The sequence below is a fragment of the Chaetodon auriga genome, chromosome 14 (assembly GCF_051107435.1).
Source record: "Chaetodon auriga isolate fChaAug3 chromosome 14, fChaAug3.hap1, whole genome shotgun sequence".
In the NCBI taxonomy this organism is placed as follows: domain Eukaryota; kingdom Metazoa; phylum Chordata; class Actinopteri; order Chaetodontiformes; family Chaetodontidae; genus Chaetodon; species Chaetodon auriga.
The window spans coordinates 17,566,157-17,590,839 of NC_135087.1; the positions used below are offsets into that span (position 1 = coordinate 17,566,157).

Consider the following 24,683-nt stretch of genomic DNA (forward strand, 5'->3'; position numbering starts at 1 on the left):
CCAAAACAGAACATCATGGCGATTGATGGTAAGTAGGCCAATAACGTCTCTCCTTTCCTTATAATTAACTTCCACTGGAAATAATACATGTCACAGCCGAATTCTTTAAACTAAAAAGTGCACACGATTTAGGGAGAATGAGGCTTGTTTTTGCTAGAATGAGGTAAAGTTTTTTTTTTTTTCTATTTTTATTTCTGTGATTTTGCTTCGCTGTGAGAGTAGAGGAGGCAGAGACGAGTGTTGAAGCGGGAGTCGGCGTGTTTCTGTCGGCGGTGCTGAAAGGACAGCTCCGCTGTGTGACCGGCATGGCTCTGCCTTCACCGAAGAGTGACTGAAAACATGTCCTGTGGCTTCACTGTCTCTGCTCTTCATTTTCTGTGACTCCGGCTGTCTTTCCTCTCACGTTGAAGTGGGCTGCTCGTTGTGTCGCCTCGCTGCATGTCGGCACTTTACAACTTGGGTAAACGGGAGCAGAGATGAGGGCTGAAGTCTCATTCAGTGGCTGCAGAGAGAGTGATGCCAAGTTTCAGATCAGCTCAGCATGCTTTGGAAAGCTTTTGAATATCCAAAAGACTAAGTTTACCTTCAGGTTACTGCATCATAAAATGTCCCTGTGCGTGTTGTATATAAACTCTTGTGCTGTGTGTTTCTGAGCAGATGTGAGCTTTTTACTCTTCACCTTTCTCTGCTTATATAACTTTGCAGCTTGTAAGCTGCTTATTTTATCTGTTTGAATATCATAATGCCTGCAGCGGTACAATATTGTACTTTAAATGTAGCAGGCAATGGGCCATGGCTAAGCTCAATGATAAATGACCTGCTTTGCCATAATAGAGTGGTAGCCCTTTTCTTTTCCAGAATGAACAGCTGTGCTCTGGAAAATATCATCCACTTATGGGGAATATATAGAGGATTAGTTATGAGGTATGAAATAACACACACAGTATGATTAGAGAGGACCACAATTGGAAACATGGAAATTTGACTAAATAGTGGAGTATAATCTAAGTCTATGCAGACGTCATCTTTATATGCTGTCATCTTCGGGATGTTTTTCAGGATAAGTCAGTGCTTTAATCGTCCTGTATGGGGTTTAAAATATTGAAATCACTCTGCAAGGTTACATTAAATTTTCATACAGAATTATTTCATGTCAGTCGAGAAGTGACACCAGATGAGACAAGCGAGAGACATGGAAAATGACATACAGCAGAGTGTCCCAGGCCAGCAGGGCGCTGCAAACCTGTGAAAGTTGAAGGTCTTCATCAGTCTTTGGAGGAAGAAGTAAAATAATAGGCCATGAGGAATACAGGACAGCAGGGTTCACCTCTAGAAACCAGCACAGTGATGTGAATCATCCGGTAAACTAGGAAAATAGATCAGCCACCGGGGCCTCGGGGCTTTGCTAATAAGACTAAACATTGAATGAATTGAATGCCAGTCACACCTGGAGTTTGAACCATAGCTTCGACTATTTTTACACTTTCTCATCAAGTGATCCAGGACTTAAACACCCACTCTGCTGTTTCCCCCCATGATTGTCTCTTTTCTTCCTCGACATGTTAGGAAAGTGGAACAGGAGCGTCTCATATCCACAAATTCATGTTTTGTTTTGTTTTTTTTTTATATTCCCTGCTTCAGGATTTCACTCTTAATGAACCACAACTCAAGGATGAAACACCCTTTCCAAGTAGCTTAAGAGGCAGCTGTTTACATGACTTAATCTCACCCTGCCTCACCTCCAGCACTCTCTCTACCGTCATACCTCCTCCCGTTTATCAGACAGCCACACCTCGCCTGAGTTAGATGCTGGTTGCTTCCCGCCACATTAGTCAGCAAAGTGCCATTCCCTGAAAGGCCGTGATTATAGCGGCCCCTGTCAGCGATATTTCACCGGAGCTTGTTGGCTCCTCTGAGATTTATGCGGCAGCTGTGGGCCTGACTGACACCTGCAGCACCCAGAGGCGAGGCCATCAACACCGGTGGGAGGCTGTGTTTCTGTCTGTACTTGTGATGTTAGGTTGGATGAACATCATGAGGTGTCACAAAAAACAAGAACAAGTTGTTTCTGCCTGACATTTTAGAGCAAAGACTGAATCTATGATGTTTCATTGTGGCTGCATGAATCATCGTTTGCAAGTAATTATGCTGTTAAAAGGTGCTATTATTTAGAGTGCAACTGGTTTTGTTAGAAGTTCACATGCATGTCAGTAAGACTGCAGAAGTTTTCTTTGCTAACACAGCACATACATACAAAATCAGAGAACAGCTGCAGCTAGAAAAGCAGCAAATTGGCCCATTTGAGAAGCTGGAACAGCGGATTGTTTGGCACTTTTGCTCGGAAAACCAAAAGGATTAATTGATTATCAGAATAATTGCTGATTATTTTCCTGTGAATTCACTAATCCATTAATCAGCTTATCGTATCTGCTCTAAAGCAGAGTTTGCAAAATGATTGATAATATGTACGTGATTGGGAGATAAAAGAAGGAAACATGATGGAAAGAAACTGAAAATTGGCCATTGGAAAAGTATGACATTAGATTTGAGTGACTGAAGTTACAGTTTTCAGCATTTCCTCTGAGTTTGAGGCAACAGCCTCAAGTGTGACCCACAACTTCTTCCTTTCTTGATGCCCCAAGGCTCATCATTTAAGAGCTACTTTGAGACTTTATTAATGTACTCAAGGACATTCAGCTGTGTGATAGTGTGTTTATTTCAGATTGTGTCTCCTCTCTGAATCATCATCTTAAATCTGCCATTATTAAAGCGTGCTGCCTTAAATACCAAATATATCAGAGCTCCTTAAGCTTCTTAATTGGATACACACAGCAGGCTCTCTGTGAAAAGATCACTCAGTCACTTAACTAAGCTTGTGTACATGAAAGCTTTCTTATTAATGAAGTGACTGCAATGGAAATGAAGGTGAGGGAAAAATGTGCATTTCGATTCAGCTTCCTGAAAAGCTGTAAAAAATACATCCTTATTTGTTTAAAGATGGAGGGTTGTACAAAAAAACCAGGATTTTCTTGTACACGTGTTATTTTCACACGACTGGTGTATTGTATATGTGTGTGTGTGTGTGTGTGTGTGTGTGTGTGTGGTGCCAGAGCTCAGCCCTGCGACTGAGCTCCATGCATCAGCTCCCGTGACAAGCTGTAGACAGATCGACTGCAGGTCCAAATGGATTTCTCATATCCCAGTTAAGCCCGGTTTTCTGGCCGGCAGATCGACCGCAGCCCAACTCCCCTCACTTGGTATTCTCAGTGTGTGCGGTGTGTATGAAGCCGTGTCGAGTCCTGAGCTGGAGCCAAGTCCAGAGTCGGCAGCCCAGGAGGTGTTTAGCTGTGGAAATATGATATGTTGAAATCACATTGTACAGCAGCAGAGAGGCTCTTCAGCCCGACATGTTGACAGTATCTTTCAAATCTTATTGAAATGCCTGCCGTGTCATTTGTCCTCTGGTTCTTTTGTCAAACAGTTCAGCTAAATCCACTAAGAAATATACGCTCGTCTTAGTGGTACATCACATATGTTGTTTAGAGTGATAGAAAAACAAACAGTACACGGTTTTCTCGAAACATTAAGACCGCGTCTTCCATGAACCCTGATGCTTCCTGTCAAGGATTTTTCTGCTTCTCTCCCCTCCTCCTCCTCCTTGGCATGGCTCTGTTTGTTTTGGAGAGCGAGAAACAGGATATGAGGCGATAATAGCCCATATGTCTTTGGCCCATTTGAGCTCACATTCACTGTGAGACATTGCAACTGGAATAGAGCAATACATTACTTTCTAAGTGAAACTAAGTGAGCCTGCTCCAGTCGTAAATCAAACCAGGAGATTTCAGTGTCACTCAAGCTAAAAGGCAGTGAAGGGGCTACCAGTCTTTACAGTGACCGTCTTGATAATTTACACTTCTAATTAAAGCTGCTATAATCAATATTTTTATATCAACGCTGGATTAAATGACTATATATAATGTAAACAGCATTGCTTGTGTTGACGAACGTAAAAAGAACTATCACCTGGCTGTGCAGCTCTAACGTTTTAGCATCTTTCAGCCCATTGTTTTGGTTCTGCGGCCAGCAACTAAACTGTTTCGATTCAGTCTCTCTTTAGCATCATATCCAGCGTCTGTTTTTAGAGAAAAGCCTCTGGTAAATCCACTCCACGCTACCTGCTCTGCACTAAACAGCAGACAGACAAAGCGAGCGACTAGCCAGTGAACACAGTGGCGGGATTAGCAGCTAAAGAGACTCTAACAGGAGTTAGTGGAGACTAAACAGCTAAAATTAAAGTGGGCAGAAACACGACTCCAAACAAATGCTAATGTTGCTCTTTGCCATCTCAATGTGTAAAGAGGCAATTTGCTAACTCAATAAGGCATGCACACATCAGGTTGTTTTCATCATGTTGCAGAGTTGGTCCAAGTGGCCAAATCTTATGATTAACGAGGCAATAAGTTGTTCATTTTATGTACTTAAGACAGAGATAAGAGCTACATATATGAGAACAGTCAGCAGGATTGGCAGTGTACGAGGATGATGGATATTGTCTGTGGAATCTTAGCAGGATGACTTCATCTTCTGTTGAAATGTGGACCCAAACCTCATTCGTCAGCGCTGTTTTAGACTCTCCTCTTTAACTGTATGTTTACTGATGTTCCTCAGTGGATTGCTTCCAGTGCTTCTCTCCTCAGGACCTCCAGAGGTTTGATCTGCTGAGGTTTTGATGAGCAAGCACACACATACACTCACACAGTGCTATTAACCCATGGGCACACTAAGATGGATCGCACATCCACTGCACTGACTCATCTTCAACAACATTTTCGCTGTATATTAGGTTTTTCTGTCATCTCAGGCCTTGTTGTCTGGTTGAGAGAAAGCGAATGATTTTTTATATGGAGGATTGTTTTGCAGTTTACTTACTGACCAGCTCTCTAGTGGACACATGGCAAGGGAGGCTGGGAGTTGCAATGGCAAGAAACAAAGGGACAGTCTGAGCTCAGGGGAAACAGTTAAAATGCATATTTCTCATGGATTTTTTTTTTTTTTACTCCTCTATCATTGTCTGCCAGCTTGTTTGCAGGCTCAGGCTATTATCACCTTCACAGTATTTTAATTTTCTGCTTCTAAATTGGGTAAATGTGGATTTGTCAGATCTAAAAATAGGGTATCAGCTGTACTACTTTGTGAATTTGTTCTCATGGCCCAGGGCTGTGGATGGTGCTGGTATTATAGGGTAACAGTTTGCTGGGACTTCACACAGCTCTCAGTGTCCTCAAGAAAACCCTCTGCAGCAGCGTATAGTGTACAGATGTAGTCTGAGGAGACTGTTGCTGCTTCATGAACTTACAGCCGAACTGTCGGGTAAGCCGGCTAATCTTTGACGTACTCTATCCTCCACTTGCTAATTGGCTTAGCTGGAGCTTACCCCGAAGTCGCTCCCTCGTGCCTTTCATTATGACAACACAAACGCTTTCCACGAACAACCTGAAGGAGCACAAACCTCCCCTCTGCCACTTTCAATAAAGAGCCTGAGTGATTTTCATGTAAACGGCTGCTGACAAGAAAAGTGTTTCAAAAATCTATCGCTGCTGTCATTGAGAGGACATCCAGCTGAGTTTCCCGAGTTCAGTCCATTATGAAATAATATTTATGCTGCACTAATTGATAACTTTATATTAACAATATATCAGTTGACATTATTTCATGTCAAAGTGGAGAATGGGCAAAACACCAAACTCTGCAGTTCGCTTCAGTTTTATGTAGCATCTTTCAGCTCATTGTTTTGGTTTTACAACCCACAATTTGACTGTTTTCATTCACTTCACTGTTCTCATTAGTTTTTCTCCCAGAGGGGTTTGTAGCAAAAAAGCTAATCTCACTGTATGCTACCTGCCTGGCACCAAACAAGCTAGCCAGCATAATGGAGCAGCAAATAGGCAACCTTTAGCTACACCCTCATAACGTGATAGTATGTTGCGTTTACAGCTCATTCTGCTGCCCACCAAAAAAAAAAAACAATGAATGCAGCTTTAAAGTTTCAAAGACTTGTCTATAGGCTGTGCAGCTTGAGTTTGAAACTTAATGGGGGCAACAACACAAGTTTGTTTCCCTGAGTTCCTTTCTACCACAGCATGTTCTCTCCGCTGACCTCAAACGATCAAATATCTCTGTCAGGTCAATTTCTTCAGCCGACTTTCTGTGTCACGGCCTCAGTCCATCCCTCTCTCCTGAACCCAGACGTGTTGGCCTCAGCAGTCTGATTCGAGGGGGCAGGCAGAGGAGATTCCTTCAGCAAAACTGGGACAAATCCTAAAAATGCTGCCAGCCTGGCCCCAGACGTCTGCATGAGGGAAGACTGAGGCCACAGACTTCACCTTGATTTAGTTCACAGAAGTGAGCCTTGCTCCCCGGTGAGGCCAAAGTTGAGAAACAAGAGCTCAGAAACTGCACATATTGATCACAGCCGGTGCTTCAAATTGATTTCTGTCAGACTCCAGAGGAGATCGTGTGAACCTCTCCATGTACCGTCGAGGTTTTAAGAACCACGGCTCTCTGTTCAGCACACTCTCAAAAGCGTTACAAAAGAGGTGCACCTAAATGCACTTTTCCTCTGAAAATGTTCATCTCTACTCAGTCTGCACTATCCTGCACCAGCTTTGTTTGGGGTTCGTTTTGAGACCAGTCCTGTCTTCTGAAAATCTCTAAATTTGGTGATTTTTGAATCTGAATGTTTCTGATAAACTGAAGGAATAAGTGTTTCTTCTTGGCCTTTTAGAGATGTTCGGTGTTTTATGGTAGTAGTGGGTAATGTAGCCTCAAGCCAAGATGAGGAGCAGGTGACAGAGGAGGTGGTAAAATCACTTCTTTAGAAGCCCAAACCCCCAGATTATTTATTTCCAACTCCTTAGCACCAACCAACACAGATTGAACAGATCACTTGAGACAGTTAAGCAGATTTCAGGCTGCTTCCTGTTGAGCTACAGAAGGCCAGGGTGACCCAAACCCATAAGGTCTGATTTAGTTGGTCTGAATGTTTCTCGCAAGAAATAAATGAAAATTAAAAATGATAATAAAATAACTATCTGTCATAATCTGAGCGAGGTGGGCAGAGTAGCACTGTGTGCAGGGAGTCAGTCAGTTCAGGGAACTTGGGACCTGAGTACCACTTTGTATCTTAGCAATACAATAAAAATAGTTGTTGCTTTTGGTCTGTGGCCCACCATTAAGTTCCAGTTTTGCCCTCCAAGGGAAAAAGTGTGGGCACCCCTGACATACGCAGCAGTAGTCCCCATCACCTGTAAACAAACTTTACAGACTTTGTGCATATTTCCATGTGTTTATGACAAGTACATTAATGCACAAATATCTTCCCATTAATGCAATATATTTGCTTATTTAACTAATATATTTTTTGATGTTCATATCAAGATAATTAAGGTGACACATTAAAAGCTGCTTGTTTTGTCTTGAAAAGAAATGCAAGTATGAAATTCTGCAGTCGATCCTGTGACTACAACAAAACCAGAGAGAGGTCTACTCGTGAACTCGTTATCAGTGGTAGAATACAGTGCCATGAAACGGCATCTTTGGCAATGACGGCCACACCGAAGATTTCAGCGCTGGTTAAAGAAACTTCACTCAAGAATATATAAATGACAGGAGAGACGTTGCTCGTGGTATGATATGAGCAGCCAGCACTGTGCAGCGTATTCAAGAGCACATGCAAGAAAATGTTATTTTTGACAAGTATGGTGTGTGGTGAGTGAAAGAGCACAGAGAGCTTCCTCCCACACACAGCTGCTGTATCGATCTGCTGGACAACCGCTCGGCTCTCGGCTCCTCGTTTGGCAGGAAAGATTTTCAGACAGTCTTGTCATGTAGCGGCTCAACTTCCTTGGGTAGCTGTGTTTATATGCGGTAACATGGCTACCTGCCACACACTATTTTATGTCTTCCTGAGGTTTGTATTGACATGAACCTTTGGTGTGTTACAACAGTATTCCTGTGGCCGTTAGTAAGCTGATTGAGAATATTTCCTTATACGTGGAAACAAATTGTTAATTTAAGTCACTAACAGTAGTAGTGCAGATGGCAGTGACTGTAAGTAAAGAAGGATGATGTTACCTTCCCACAAAATTTGTTTAGTGTGTGACTAAGAACAAAGCAGCTTAAAGTCACGCAGCTTTACTTGAGTTGGTAGATTTCGACTGTTTACTGTGTAAACGGAGACAGACATTGTTTTGTGTCATATCTGCAGCCTGGCTGATTGTTTTTCCACTACTTTTTACCCTCGACAGTCCATTAGTATGCATGAATTTTGTGAATATGACTCATTCTTCGCCATGGCCAGATACCAAGAGGTTTGATTTGACTTTCTGTTTTTTTTTTTTTTTTTTTTCAAGAACTAAAATATTGAGCTGCTCAACAGAAAATACATTGAAAATACAGTAAATGTCAATGTTGTCAAGGTAAAGTCACCGTCTTTAGGCACTTCTTTACACTGAAATTCATATGGTAGTAAAAACTCTGCAAGTTCTGCAAAATCAGTTTCTTAATCAGATCCACCGAAGAGCATCAGTGACATCAAGACTTTCACTTGTTGTTCTCTTCAGGGCTGCAGCTGATGCTTATTCTCATTAGCTCTTAATCTGCTTATTGTTTTCTCAGCAATCAATATGTTTGTCAGTCTGCAGAATTTTCCATAATTTCCCAGAGCCCAAGATTACATAATATATTTTTTTCCGACCAACAGCCCACAACCCAGAGATAATGTGTTTGTAACCAAAACACAGAAAGAATTTTGTCTTTTGATCCACTTATTGATGAATTAACCAGTTGCTGCAGCTCTAGTTCCCCTGTTTCTGCCCTGTGTGAAACAGTCAGACTGCCCCAAAACAACAGACTAAAAAGGCAGCGTTCTTGTTAAAGAGTCAGTAAATCTGAGTCGTCAGAGAGAGTCAATCGGGGATGACGCTACCAACAAGAACAAGGCAGTATATTAATTCTCCTCTGGGTGGGTTAAGGTTTTACAACACCAGTAATACTGTTTTAGTTTTGTACATACATCTAAAATTCATTTCCATTTCATATTTTTCCACCGTAAAGATGGAGTCTGCTCTATTCAAGGCGGTATATGGCATATGTCTCATCCATATGTTTCTGCACACAGCCCAGCAAAAAGAAAATGACTTTCTTCAAGCCCGACTTGACTGCACCCATTCAGATGTTAGCTTGGTATGGAAAATGACACGAGGGAAAGGTCACGTGACACTGTAACCAGTGCCCCACTGTGACACCGTTAGTTTCGGTGCTTTCAGACAGGAGTGTCGCAGCTGATGGCAGACGGAGCTATTTGGAACCTCAACCTGTAGGCAGATCCCAGAGGCCGCCGCAGAGCTCAGAGACTGGGAGGCCTTCACAAGTGTGAGTAATACTTCTGAATTACAGTCACTGTCTGGAAGCCCGTCTGGTATAGAAAACCACGGTGAGCTCTTTGTGGAGGTCGTCTGTCTGAATAACAGTATCTAACTATCTTCAGCTCATGATATGCCGAAGCTCTGGCGGACACTCGTCAGCCCTGCAGCTGCCACCCGTTGGGTCCAGGCCACTGAGCTGACACAATGCTCGACAAGAATTCAGAGTGACAGAGGACCTCTGTGAGGAATCCACCTGCAGACACTGCTCTTAATGCTGGGCTCTGAAATTAAACTCAGAAAAAAGGATTCTTAAAATCTACACATGCAGGTGTCACTTGAATCTTGAAATTATTAGTTCTTCATTGATTTGTTCTTTGGTCCACCACTTCCACACTTGAATATTTCAGCAACTCTTTAATGGATTGCCTTGAAATTTTGTATAGAGGTTTCCAGTCCTCCGAGGATGAATCCCAATGACTTTTGTGATCCCTTGGCTTTTGCTCTAGCACCACCATGAGGTATGATTGGATAGATAGTCATAAAATTTGGACATTGACTTTGGTTATCACTTAACTTAGTGCCACCATCAGGCCACAATTTGAACTTGTCCTTTATGACTGAATTCATTCACCATCAGCCTCAGCTGAACTTAGTATGGATTGCTAAACTAGCATGCTAACATGTTAAACTAAGATGGAGAGCATGATAAACATCACATCTGCTAAACATCAGCATGTTTGCATTGTTATTGTGATCATGTTATCATGCTTAGGTTAGCATTTAGCTCAAAGGACCACTGTGCCTCAGTATAGCCTCACAGGGCTGCCAGCATGGCCGATGACTTGAAGAACAGCTGGAGATACTAGATTTTTGTCAGGTACATGCTGCCTGTTTGCAGCGAAAGGCCCAAGAAGTTCAGGTTCATATAATAATGCTGATTTCAGAAACTGTCAGTATGTGTTCAAGATGAGCTGAGGTACAATAACCACAGCTAAAGCCGTCCCAAATTCTCCTTAGAGACAGCAGTGGGGTCAGCTCATTTGAAGCTTCCATTCCCTTTACTGATTAGGGATCCACCCCACATCCCAGTTTATCACGCTTTATCTAAATTAATATAAATAAAACATCAGTATACAGTCCAAACATCAGATGCAATGTTTTGCTCTCATTCAACAAGACCTGAAGTTAATATGGTAATCAGGCTGTCAGTCTTGAAGGCACTTAAAAAATACCTCCAAAATGTAGCCATCAGTCCAGTCTTGTGTTCGCTTTTTTATGTAATCATCCCAGGAAACTGATTCAAGAGTGCAGGGATGCTGCCAAGCTCTGTGCTAAGATTGGAAGACACCCTCTGCATCCCGAATTTGCTCATAGTTAAGGATCGCTGAGCTGTGCCAGCTTTAGAACAATGCTTTGTCAAGTCGGATCACGCAACAGCATCCCTTTCCCATCTGCATTTTACTCAAGCACTTTCACCATCGAGCCAGCCGGTTGCATTCAAATGGCATCTGAGGATGTAGTAAAATACCTCAGGCTTCTATCTCTACTGCTTGGTGCAGATCCTACCGACGACAAAAAGACTCAACAAAAGGCGCACGATCAAGGAGACGAGAGTTTATCATGCTGGAGGTTTTCTAAATGTCAGACATGCTGAAGAATGACAAACAGCTTTTGATTAATGCTCTGGTTTAGGGTGATCCAGTCAAAACAAATATGTAGAGGCTGCAGTTTCATAAAAGAGACGTTTTTCAGTGTTTTGTTGGAGTCAAAGGTGAAAGAAAATAGTTATGGACTGTATTTCAGATTGGGTTTCTAGTTTTGTTTCATCCAACCAGATGGATGAGTGGATGAAAGCTGGTATGTTACAGCTCATTATTAGTTTAGCATTTTTGGAAATAGGCTTATTTGCATTCTTACGGAGCGTTAGATGAGAAGATTGATATCTCTTGTACACTATCTGTCAGATAAGAAACTAAAACTTGCAGACGATAAACTTAGCTTAGCACAACGAATGGAAGCAGAGGGAAACAGCTAGCCCTAACTCCTTAATTTTTTTTATATGGGTTGTGCTTGCTTCAGGCCTAAAGGTCGAGACCTGGTCGAGAAAGGTGGACTTTGTGACTCGGAGCGGGAGCTGCTTCTAGTCTTTGTGCTCCCCTAACCAACTGCTAGCTGAAGCGTCTTATGAAGAGTTTTATTGGTTTTTTTTGCATCTAATTCTCAGCAAGAAAATGGATCTTTCCCCCGAGAAGTCGACTCACTCCTTTAATGGCCCATCTTCCACCACTTAAGATCCTTTTACGGAGGGCAGAGAGGCTTTTCTTTAAATATGTACAGAATGACTGTATAACTACAGCTCATTTAAGAGCTGGAGAGAGCAGTTTGGAGGTGTGGGAGATGTAAGAACTGAGGGGAAGGATAAAAAGGAGGTTATGTACAGCTAATTAGGGAGAGACAGGTAATTATGACTGTAAATGAGTGTGAGGTGTGGTCTCGTTAAAATCCGCTCTGAGCCTCCGAACAGGAACTGCTTATCGCAGCATCTGTGGATAAAGAGCAAAGCTTGTACACTGACCACCACATGCCATCCAGTCTGTGTCGGCGTCTTCTATCTGTGTCGTTCTTGGCCCCCTCTGGGAATATGTCTCAATGTTCCACCATATTTAAATGTGTTTCCATGATGTTTGTTTTTGTCTTTCCCTCCCTCCATCACGGCGTGGCTCATTGAAACTGCATTGTCTTTCCAGGTGGCGAGCGTAACTGCGGAGTACATGAGCTGATCTGCGTCAGAAAAGGTAGGGCAGATCAGAGCTCTGGGAGGTCGACCTTCGACCCCTCACTGCACCGCCCGCTCCACCCTCCTCATCAGCATTTATCACAGTTAATGTTAACACTCGTCCTTGTTCTCCTGTCCCGCTGTGTTCAGGTCGTGCTGCCTTCACTGTCACTGGCCTGTGCTTGTTCTGTTGTATGTGCTCACTGCTTGTGTTCATTGTTTTTCTAGTGCAGCTGAAAATGTGTAAATGAACTTACAACAAGCACCTAAATTTGAGTCGTGTTCTCTGAAGTCGGAGTGTAAAATAAGGAGCTTTTGGGCATGAAAGATTGCTTTATTCCCCCATGCACGTATTTGTTAGATTGTCAATGCTGCAGGCAGGGAGAAGATGGAGGCTATTTCAGTGTCTTTAAGTGTTATTTATGCTTATGTATGCTAATTACAGTTTTGCTAGAGACCTTAAACTACAAGACAAAACGTGTATTCAGATTTTTGAATATGGTAACACTTACAGCCAGCAAATTACAGCGTAAATGTATTTGAACTTATTGTAACTATCGAGGCACAGGTTCAGCCTAATGTACTGTACACACTATTAATGAGAAATAAGGAAGTATGAGCAATTCACAATGTAAAGGCCCAAAGTCATTTTTCTATAATTCTGATTTTCTTTTTTTGAAAGCGATACTGATGAACAACAAATTTTATTGCAATGGTGACGTATTGGCACTGTCGACCCAGTTGACCCTTTTTTTTTCTGTCTTGTTACGTAATAACAATCACTGTACCCCATAATTGTGAGGCAGGTACTTACCCTGTAATTTATTATGTCCTCTCTTCTTGCCCAGTTAAGTATTTATTCATTCTCCGTATACACAAAATAATTACACTGTAATTTGCAGGCTCTAATCTGAAGTGTTACGGCTGCACTACTGTGGATTTCTATGATTTGATTTAGCAGAAAAGACCTAAAGGGGCGAACCACACTTCACAATGTGAGTAATTCTAAAGCTGTAATGTGTAACATTTACATAAAGCACATGTCCTACCTCTAGTCGTGTCACGAAAGTGGGCAGACATGATTTGCTTTTGAGGTACATGCATGCATTGAAGGTTGTGATGGTGTCACAGCTGTGAGGCTGTGTGAGAAATCAGGCTGGTTAGAATAATCATCGTGTTGCATGTTCGGTGAGAGCACTCAGTGCCTGTCTTTGCCATGACAGCGCTCATATTCTGGATGGAGATGAGATGTTTTAAACCAAAAACATGCACAAGTAGATGCAGAGGGTGCTTATCTGAGAGTGTGAGCTGGTTGAATGGTCTGGTTGTGTAAGTGTGCGCGTGTTTCGTAATTTGGGTTATCCCTTTTGTTTTTTTTGTGGTTGTTGAAGACTGATTCCAGAGGCGTGTGTGTGTGTGTGTGTGTGTGTGTGTGTGTGTGTGTGTGTGTGTGTGTGTGTGTCTCTGTGTGTGTGTCTGTGTGTGTGTCTGTGTGTGTGCGTGCAGGCTTGTGGCTACTCAGTCAGTGTTGTGCTTCATAGCGTTGTCTGAACATGTGTGGGAGTGTGTATGGGAGTGCTGGTGAGAGTGCTTATGGTCTGCCTGTGGAGTGTGTGGGTGTCTTTGTGGTTTTGAGATGGTTTTGTGCTTTTTGACATTCAACATGGCAACTGTTTCCATGCAGACAGAGCATAACAAAGACAGCAGAGACGAGCGACAATGAACAAGCAAAAATACCAAAGATATTTGTCAACAGTGACAATAAAGCACTTTAACTGGCGGGAGTTTGACTGAAACACATTTACATTCGTCTTCCAATTAAGTGCAGCAGCTTTAATATTTAATATTCAAATGCTAATGCTGTAAAATATCTTCCTTAGCTCCAGTCACCTAAAGCCAACACTGACATCATCGAACATCTATCCATCTATTTTTTTTAGCCTCATACCTGAGTCAGTGTCGCCATGGCAACAGGGTCAGCTTGAGCAGCCCAGATGTCCTTTTCCCCAGCAACGTCCTCTTGCTCTTCCTGGGGGATCTCAGAGTGCTCCCAGGCATTGTGGGAGATGTGGTTCTTTCAGCGCGCCCTGTGTCGTACCACCCTGTGTTGAAGAATGACTGATGAGAAGGACACGCGCTCCCACTCTCATCATCCTGTGGCCAATCATCATTTGAGCCGTCTGTGGGCTTTTTTCTGCTAATTACAGCCCTGTAGCTTCACCTCAGACCAACATGATACCTGTCAGATCCAGTCAAGGTCACCCAGTTCAGATAGAAGGGATGAGACCACCTGCTGCTTCTGTTTGGTATATAACCAACCAGTTAATCACTCATATTTAGTTTCTACCCTCACACTGAGCATCTCATGATCAGTTGTTGCACCAGATGAATATCAGCCTATATTTCCTGCACCACAGCTGACCACCACCACCAAGGACATAAACCCTTTCAGGTTATCAATATGCAAAATGTAGACATAACATTGTCATATTTAAAGTTATTGCATATATGACCAGGAAGTGAATCCGTCCCTGGTGCCCTTCCTCAGTTTCCTGTGATCATGTTCATCATCATGTGGAATCTGTCAGTCTCCTGCAGTCATCCTGCTGTACTCAGTGCCAAATATCTATACCAACTACCAATACCAATATTTACCAACAATTTACCAACAATTTCTCTCAGGTTTGCTTCTCCTCTTACTTCAAAATCCACTCCCAACTCTAACTTTAAAGAGAGCGACTCTTACCAAAGTGTGTGTGTGTGTGTGTGTGTGTGTGTGTGTGTGTGTGGTCCATTTTATAACCATTACAAGGTCCCCACATTTTCCCACATTATTATTCTGTGAGCTTCTTGTGTAACAAAGTCTGTTACTGTTTAATCTTCCTGTGAGTCATCGCTCAGACCCCCACACATTATCTAAGGGCTGTTCTCTGTATGTTAATGGAATCCAGCAGATTTGGATAAAGAAGTCATATTAGCTAAAACTAAACATGCGCTGTATGTGTGCGCATGGGTGCTCTGTTGGAAATTGCCCAATTATTTGTCTTTGCATTGTTCATTTATAGTGAAAACACATTGCTTTCGACTGATTCATTTGTAATAAGTCTCATTTTTTAATGATATGCATTTTTGCTTACTAACAGGATCATTTTCAGTTACTGGCTGCAGCTTTGAATGCTAAATACAAAGCCACTAGTAACTACGGTATGTAAGATGAGGATCTAAATGCTCCAGGCTCATTTCTGCATTTGAGTTAGAGAGCACTGAGCTTCGGTTTCATAAAATTAAACAGGAAAATGAGAAATAACATTAGACATCCTCCACCACGCATCGCCTACACTGTGTTACAGCACTTTTATTACAGTGTTGGCCACATGTCCAATGTTGGGGAGTAGAAGTGAGGAATGAAACCTGAATACAGAGTAAAACAAACCAAAAAAAAAAAACAGTTATTGTAGTGTGAAGTCAGGGAGTCAAAAGTAAAGAGAGAAACTGTCTGTCGATTTCTGATTGAATCTTCTTCTCCCTGTTTGAGCCAGTTGGGGAATTATACAGAGCAGGATCCCGCTCCATCTGTGCTGTGAATAATTCAGTCAACAGTGAGAAGCTGCTACAGTGTAAGCAGACAGGCTTTCCCATGGGAGAACGCCTCCTGCTCCCACCTCACCATGTGACCAAACACTGTGGGCTACCAACAGGCTCATTACAGCCCATGCACATTTCACAGAGAGGACCAACATTTACTCCAAAAAATCTGGCCTTTTTTTTTTTTTTTTACAAAAGCTGAACTTGTCGCATTCTTGTCCAGTTCTTTAGGCGTGAAAGAGCGAGTCTGGCTGTTAATATGTCAGGGAGTTTAATCTAACTAACCACAGTTTACTGCACTACTAATACATTTAGATTTAAAGTTCGGGGTGGATGAGCTCACACTGTAACACACACCTACTTTACTTCATCCACTCTTCCCAGAAACATAAAGACAGAACAGACCGGAGTCCAGCTAATTGTTGCAGGCGTTATATTGGCATAATAAGTAACAATAAGCATCATCATCATCATTATCATCACCGATTGGAAAATAAGACGTCATCGAAGTACACTTTCTGGCCAAATGAGCTCATTATCTTCCATCAGCATCATTTGGTGTAATTGAACAAAATGGACTTTACGTGTAGTGACTTCTGTGTTGAAAGCTCAGTTCATCACTTTAAATGAGCTCAGCGGTAATTTGAGGAGTGAACAATGTAGTCTTTCTAAGTACACTAAAAGATCTTATATTATCTCTTTTATCACTTCCTCTTACTTATATGAGCCTTCAGTGAGTATCTCAGACATTTGAACTCTTAAATACTGATGGTTGCTAATCTAATGTAGAGAGTCTACCACTGTATATAGACACACCTTTTATTTCAATGGTTGATTTCTATGAATTATTAACAGTTAAATAGTTAAGTCATCAGCAGTTAGATCTACATCCTCCTTTTCCTATTCACACAATCCATCGCTCTCACCTCTCGGTCGCTCCCACCGTCATCTTATGGATGGTGGAGAGAACTCAGGCTGCTGCACAAGTTTGCTTTTTCTACCAGAGCATGTTGGTGTGCAGTGTTTGACAGTGAGGTGTGGTTCTTGGTGCATCCTGCATGTTACGCTGTGAATACAAAGGTCCTCTGCAACACTGAGAAACAACACATCGTATACCCATTCCATGCCATAATGCTCCATACACTCTATTTGCCTGTGTTCTGATCCCCCTCACTGACCACATGATGTAGACAAATTGTTGTCATTCACAAAGGGACAATCATCCCAGATAAGTATTTGCAATGAGTCACACTCAACAAAAAGGGCTTTGATAATAATGATAATAATGGCATTAGCAGAGGCCATTTACCGCCGCAGCTCCGAATGGATCCAGTCTGTGTGCAGCGGCTCTTACATGACAGCTGTTAGCACTGATGCTACACTCCGCGTGAGCCTAACATCATTTTGTACGCCTCTCTAACATGTTCCTCAGTCCTTCATCTCAACATATTTCCATTAAACTGGGACATTTCCCTCAAAATGGAGCTGTTTTTTTTTTAAATGTGCAACAGCTTGTGAGCAGTCAGTGACCCACTCATCCTCTGATTGCAGCAAATTTATTTGGCCAGTGCAAAATGTCAGATGAATTTCCTGAACTCCCCACAGGAGATGACAGTCAAGCTCCTGAACTTTGGTAGAAGTCTAAGAAATGAAAATGTTCTCCTAGATTGCTGTGGTTTAGGGTTTTTTTTTAATCTACTACCACAGACATTACATTGTGATCGCTAAGACAGGAAGTCTCCCCTGTGGCAGTGCGTGAAGGTGGTGGACATGTGAGGTGGACGGTCATACAGCTCGCTTTGCACTCAGACCAGCACATACGGCGTAAAGGCACAGTGTCGCCTTTAATGAGCTCTGATTTGTGTCTGGAGTCTGGACTGACGTGGCACCTGAACTTGTTGGTATGGCAACCAACCACCTGTGTCACTCTCCTCCACACGCTTTCAGTCTACCCGCCTCTTTCCCTCTCTCATCTGTCTGGAAACGATGTTTAGAAAGGAAGTGGGTGACATGGATTTTTATTTATGCGTCACCTCAGGAGAACCGAACCAATGCACTTAGACTGCCGTCAGAGTCGCTCTCAGAGGTGCATTTGAGTATTGCATTAAAAATCTGAATTATTATTAGCATTGAAACCGCCGCTCTGTTTCCAGCTGTATTGGCAGGAAATGTGTGTGTTTTATGGCCAAAAGAAGCATCTTGGTTGCTGCAAGCTTTTATAGGGAGTTGTTTACAGGCATGAGAGTCGTATCGACCCTCATATCTAACTCTCAGCCAAGTGAGAAGTGAATAAACAGTTTTTCCAAAATGTCAAACTCTTGCTTTAATTAGCAACTGAAATATGGGACAGGCAGGCACATCCTGCCTGTCGCTGGAGGCAGTGGAGTTTATTAGCAACGTGGTTTCATTTTGAGAAATGCTATCAGTAGCATTAGCATTCGAAGATAATCATCTTGAACTTTTTTTTTTTTTTTTTTTTTTTTTTTTCCCCTGTGTCTCAGTTTCTCCAGAGGTGCTGGGGTTTCTGACAGCCATTGGACTCTTCATCATCCTCATGACCCTCCTCTTCTGGTACCTCAACAACAAGCTGGCACTAGAGAACCCAGGGAGCCTTCAGTGCCTTGATGACTTCAGGAAAAAAACCGAGCTGCAAGGTGAGCCTGTGTTTACGTATCTGAGCTTTTGTGTTCAAGGCTTAATAATTATTTCTACAAACCCTGGATGCTTTTTTACAAGGTAAAGTGTTTGTAATACACCCCCCAACGTTTAAAGCATGCATAAATTAAAAGATATTTTACACTTTCAGCTGAGGAGACAGATCTGGAAGTGTACCACGACCCTTATTCCGACACAAGTCTCTTCTCATTGTTCAGATATTGATCCTTGGTCTCCACCCAGGTCCTAGAAAAGCCATTTGTGTCATTCAGCCTCTCAGTAAAATTATGGGCCCATGCCACTGACTGCAGTACGAAGCCTGACCTCTGCATGGGGATATTTTCCACTGACACTGGCCTTTCTCACCCCAGGAGGGGATTACTGTTGCTGACAGATGTAGGCCTGTTTACTTGTCATCCGTCCACAGGGCCTTAGACGTTTAAAAGGTTGGCGGCCCCAGGGAGCCTGCACAGGGCGTTGGCTCTACCCTGAGAAGCCACCTGGTAAACACTCAGTTAAAAACAAAGGGAGGCAGTATGAAGTGGTTTAATGGAAACATGGGGCAGTTGTGCCCTTTTTCCATTGTGTAAAGTTATAATGCCACCCAGTGAAAAATGTTTTTCTGCTGTCCATTCTGTGTCTAATCTGTCTGTTTGAAGGACAATGTACAATTACAATAAGTCATTTGGAGACGCTTTATTGAAAGCGATGTACATAGGAATTCACACCGATGGCACAGCATGGGGGGCAGTTTTGGGGTTCAATGTCTTGCCCAAGGATAATTCGGCATCTGGACTGCCGAGGCCAGGGATTGAACCACCGACCTCCTGATTGGTGGACGGCTGCCCTACCTCCTGATACAAAAATGATGAAACATACTTTGCAAATACAGATGGACGGAGCGATGTTTCAGCCTGCATGGTAAACCGTACAGCACAGCTCTGGCTGGAGTCACACTGAAGCTCTGCTGCCTCTTACTGGAACAAATGTGAAGCTACAACTGGTGTTCCACTGGGCGGTCATACGTTTTCAGCTCATACATTAGAATCTATGGACTGACTTCACCTACTCTATATATTACTGTAGAAGACACGCCAATGATTTTTTTTTTTTTTTTTTTTTCAGGAATATAATAATTGTACATCACCTATTTTTCTGATTCCTAAATTTGTTTGACCTTTTTTATGTTTCATCTGGCCCTCATGTGTCTATGTGTGAATGGGCCAAGCATTAGAAATAACTCTGAACAGCAGTCCAGATCAAGAATTTAGCCTCAAAAATGACCACAGAGACACAAAGGTATCGTTTTTCTATCTGACTGCACAATATGCATCTAATAAATGTGTACACGATGAGTCATTAACAGTATATTGATATATCACTTCTATTTCTCTAAATGTATTTCTGTCGCAGTGCCGATTAAACAAAAAGACAGAGGCAATGGCAATTTCTTCTATTCAAATATTTTTGTCTCTTCAAGTAAATAATACATTACAATCTCTCTCAGAAACAAGGAGATGATGCTATCTGCTGATAAATGCCTTTAAGTGCACTCAAACCAAAACAAAAACAAGTCTACTTGAGATAAAAAAGACAATTCAAGACATTTAATAATAAATAAATCTTCATTTAAGTTCAGCAACTGTGTCTCATTTGTTATTGTTATTAATTTATTGTGTTTTATCAGATGCCACTGCATGACCTGCCCTCTAAATATCAGCACCAGCACTGTCAAATATCCAAAGCTGATGATCTCAGAGATAATCGTGTCATGTTGTTCTTTGTCCATCTGCTGTTTTTCATCTAAGTTTGCAGATTTCTTAAGTTTGATGACAAATGTCTTCACGTGGTGAGTGTGCAGATCTTTAAGTTTCAGAAGTTTTGACTGAATGATCTGCAGCTCTGTGCTCAGAATGAACCTTTCCCACGTTTTTCATACACTTCTAGTACAAAGCAAGAAGCAAATGTATTTTTTTATCAAATTATTTTCCTGACCACCACATTGTAATTAGTTCAATATAAGAAACCGTTTACACATGATGGTTCAAATCTGTTGGCGAGGCAGGATTATTGGTCTGTCACCTTCATTGCGCAGATGCAATTAGAAAACTTCAAAACACAGTAAAGAAACAATAGAATAAAATAAAATAGAAAAAATAGTATAAAATACATAGAACTAAAAAATGATCATTGCACATGAATTACATTTTATATAAGAATGCTCTGAAAGTTTAGTTGCACCAAATGACATTTTAGTTTTAAACACTCTCCTAAAAATGTCTCTTCAGAGTAGAGGTGTCTCTCCTCCTTCTACTTTTCTGTCTCTTTGCTGTCAGCTGTAGCTCTGGTGACACGTTCACAGACAGAGTCTGCTGAAGCTCATTTCTGGAGAGATGTTCTGACACTGGGATTGTGCCTGAAATCATTTTTCCATTTTCCTTTAAGAAGCATTTCAGCAGATTTCCTGTGTAATGCCAGACTGGGGCCAGCAGAGGCTGCCAGTCTACCTGACCTTTTACGTCTCAGCCTGTCCCACAGTCACCAAGCCATCTTTCTTTGCCCCGAACAGACAAGGCCTACTCTGATGCCGACCTGCAGGGCTCGTCATCGGACAGCGAGGATGAACTGATGGGTCAGTATCAGGAAGCGGTCAGCCGCTCCCAGGGCCTCCGGGGAGGAGCCAAGGCAGCCGCTAACGTCAAACACGCAGGAGGTTTCAGCTGGGACAGCCGGCAGAAGTACAGCCCTCTGACCGCTGACTATGACGGCTACAGCAGTGAAGCCTCAGCTGACGACGGTAGGTTCTGGAGCTGTGAACAGAATTCGAAAAATTCCTCCCTGCTTGGATTCATATGCAGAGACGGTGCAGTCGCAGCATTTTTCTGTCTTTTTGGGTTATTACAATACATAATCACTTTGATATTTTGTTTATATTTCCAAGAACATCCACAAAGGATGCCTCAACTGCACAATGAGAATTTGAACTTGTTTAATAGTTAAATCCAGATTCACCCCCCCACCCCACCCCCCATCACTGCAGTAACCTTGAGTCAAATGCACAGACTCTTCTGCACCTCCAATCCAACAAACACAAATACTCCACACACACTGATACACACTGTCAGTTAATCCAGAGAGGTGATCAAAGCGAAGCTCCCGTTCAGCACACTCTCCGTGGGAGGGTTGTGAAACAGTCAACTGTCTGCATAATTTGCACAGCCTCATACTTTTCTTTCTTTTTTTTTTTTGATGCATCTACGTTTCCCATCTGCCAGACTCTCCATCACAAGGCGTTCTCCGTGGTGGATGGAAAACAGGCAGGAGAACACCGGCACTGACCTATTTGGATCAGTCTGCTATTCATCTGTCACGACTCTTAACTAGAAGTGTGTGCTGTTGATTTATTTGACATTATTAAAGTGCCACACACAGTTCATCTGCACCCTGAACATGAATCAATCATTTATGTTGTGTAACGCATTTGACATCATCTGATATACAGCAGTTGTTTGTTATATTGGAGTCATGTGTGCCGGTGGGATGCTGCTGAAATGAATGAGGCTCAGGGGATAAATGTATTTTTATAAGTCTGAGTATAAATCCAAGTGTTTCAGGTGATCAATACCACTCTCATGTCTGTACACGAAATATAAGGCTACAGACAGCAGCTGCTTAGCTTAGCTTAGCATAAACAGCTAGCCTGCATCTGTCCAAAGGTAATAAAATTGGCCCACCATCACCTCTGAAGCTCACTAATTAACACTGATTAATTTGAACAAAAAATAAGTCAATAAAATGAGTTTTTATAAGGGGTTATGTCCCAGATCATTTTTTGGCCAGGAGGAGTGTACTGTTCGCTTTTTGTACGGATTAAAAAAAATGAGAAAAAAATGTTATTTTAGTGAGCTTTAAAGGTGCTGGTAGGTGGATTTTTTTTTTTTATCGGATAGAACCAGGATAGTTGTTTCTAGTCTTTATGCTAAGATAATCTATTGGCTGGTAGTTTATATTTACAATAACATGAGCGTATGTCCTAAGATGTCAAGCTATTTCTTGGAAGGAAGGAAATAAGCAAAAAAAAAAAAACGAGCATTTTATCTGTGATAAGTAAAAGGAGAATGAAATAAATGAAATAAGGAAAAAAATATTTTGTATAAAACACACCTGATCCTACATCTCCTTATAGGCGACGATGTCCTGCAGATCGCGCTCTAACTGTAGTTTTGATTGGACACAAACAAAGACATAATCGTATCATCCTCAGACAGAAATCAGCTGTTCTTCTGTCGGACAGCGATTTTCAAAGACAAAAACGATCTAATCTATCCCAGAGTCCCCAATTGGTGAATCGTGTCTGAACCAGCTTTGTGTTATATAAGACAGTAGGTTCCAAGGCTGACTGTCTGGCACAGTCTATTTAAAGCAATGTTTGAATGTGTAGCTGAGGGATAAATAGTGCATGACATGCTTCTGACTCCATTAGTGAAGAAGCAACGCACTGCACAAGGTTGTCGTTACGCAAGTGCTGCAAAAGCTGTATGTCTCCCCACGACCACTAGATGGTCCCTGTCGTCCTCGGTCTGGCTTCAGCTGTGGCACCAGATGTGGAAACTGGGCCTGTGATATCATCTTTAAGGATTTTCAGCTTTTTGGTAGCACACAGAAATTCCTGAAGATGATTTCGCCTTTGTCATAGGAACAAGTTTTCAAGGAGATCATCTGATCAAAACTGGAACACAACAGCCTCATTGAATTTTTTTGTGTGTGTCTCAGGGCCACAGCCATTCTTCACTTTGAGACTTAAAGGATATCAATGATTCTTGGCTGATAGTCAAGTGGCTCTCTGACAAGACTGAGAGCAAGCAGTCTTGAACGCATTGCTGACTTGTTATTGTCCACTTACAGGGCTCAGTATTCAGAGCACAACTGGATTCATTCTCCATGCAAATTATTCATAGTTTATCTCACTTAACAGTCAGTGATTTTGCTGGTATTAACATGTAGGTCTACAGTGACATGAAATAATGTGTCTCTTTCAACGATCATGCTTTCAAAGGAGCCACATGTAGCAGATTCACCACAATAAATGATCCTCCACTTAAATTTCAAGCAACAATGTCGTTAAATGAGACCTTTATTTCAAAGAAAGACTCCCGACCTTTTTGGCTTGTGACCCAAAACATGATCTACTTGTCACTAAGGCATCAACTAAGGATTAGCTTTAATTTCAATTAATTAATTAATTATCTTGTAATTATTTGATTGATTGTTTTGTCTAGAAATGTCAAAATAGCCATTATTCATTCTACCACCAGTCCAAACCTTTTGCTGTTACACTGTATATGGCATCCTCACTGTTTTCTGTTGATGGACTCATCAGTTAATCAACAAAGCAACAAACAAAGCTCTTCATCGGTTGCATGAGACCAGTTTAATCAAAGACTTTTTTCCCCTGTTTTCTTAGAATAATCCCAAAGAAATGTCAGCTGGTCACAGTGTATGTTCGCTGCCACTGACTCTTAAAAATGAACGGGGGTTTGCTGAGCTCCCCATTCCATCAAACACAAAACGCTACATGCAGTAACCCAAGAGGTCATTCACCGGTGAAACTGTAAATTAAGAAAAAATGTGAGAAAATGTGGGGATAAATGACCAGACAGCGATACCTTTTACTGAATTCAAAGAAGCAGTTCACACTGGATTGAAGATGTTTTTGTTTTTTGGACAGTCATCACTGACTTGTTTTCTTCAGTGTCCCTTGTGAGAAAGAGGGGCAGGGATTTGAGTCATGTGTGCCTGGCAGCAAAAATTTGAAATCGACTTGGTTTATTTATATGACAACATTTTAGCTATGAAAGGTCTTGTGTTTGTTTTTTGGGTGATTCACGCAGCCTTAAAGGTTTGGAGGATTGTATAGAAAATTCAAGGTTGGAAGCAGATTATTTCTTTCTGTTAGATAAAAAAGAGGGCACTGGGAAAACCTACCCACAGAGGGGATTTCAGATGTGTTTGCAGTTTCTCTAAACTTTTTTAGATCGTCAGATTATTGTTTGCTTGAAAGCCAACACACTAATCTGGTCTGTAGCCAGCAGAGGAAGTGTGTTGAGAACTCTGTCCGTCTATGGCTTCACTTTGCTTGAAAGCAGTAAAGTCCATTATTTTCCTCCCTGTGGTAAGGCTTTGATGACTGTGCTTTTCTCAGCAAGCCGTCATGGATTAGCAGTGATCTCACACCAGTCCTG

General features: G+C 41.9%; 1 protein-coding gene across 5 annotated transcripts in view; it reads left to right on the forward strand.

Moving 5' to 3' along the window:
• syt14a (synaptotagmin XIVa) overlaps positions 1–24,683 on the forward strand; it is a 37,810-nt gene continuing 13,127 nt past the window's right edge. For 2 of the 5 annotated variants that reach the window (XM_076747952.1, XM_076747953.1), the window contains exons 1-3: positions 1–28; positions 18,288–18,440; positions 21,011–21,238. In XM_076747952.1, coding sequence (XP_076604067.1) covers positions 16–28; positions 18,288–18,440; positions 21,011–21,238 — 394 coding nt within the window. In that variant the 5' untranslated portion in view covers positions 1–15. Of the gene's footprint in view, positions 29–12,172; positions 12,221–18,066; positions 18,441–21,010; positions 21,239–24,683 lie in introns of those variants that run through there. The other 3 variants (XM_076747949.1, XM_076747950.1, XM_076747951.1) reach the window with 2 other exon arrangements.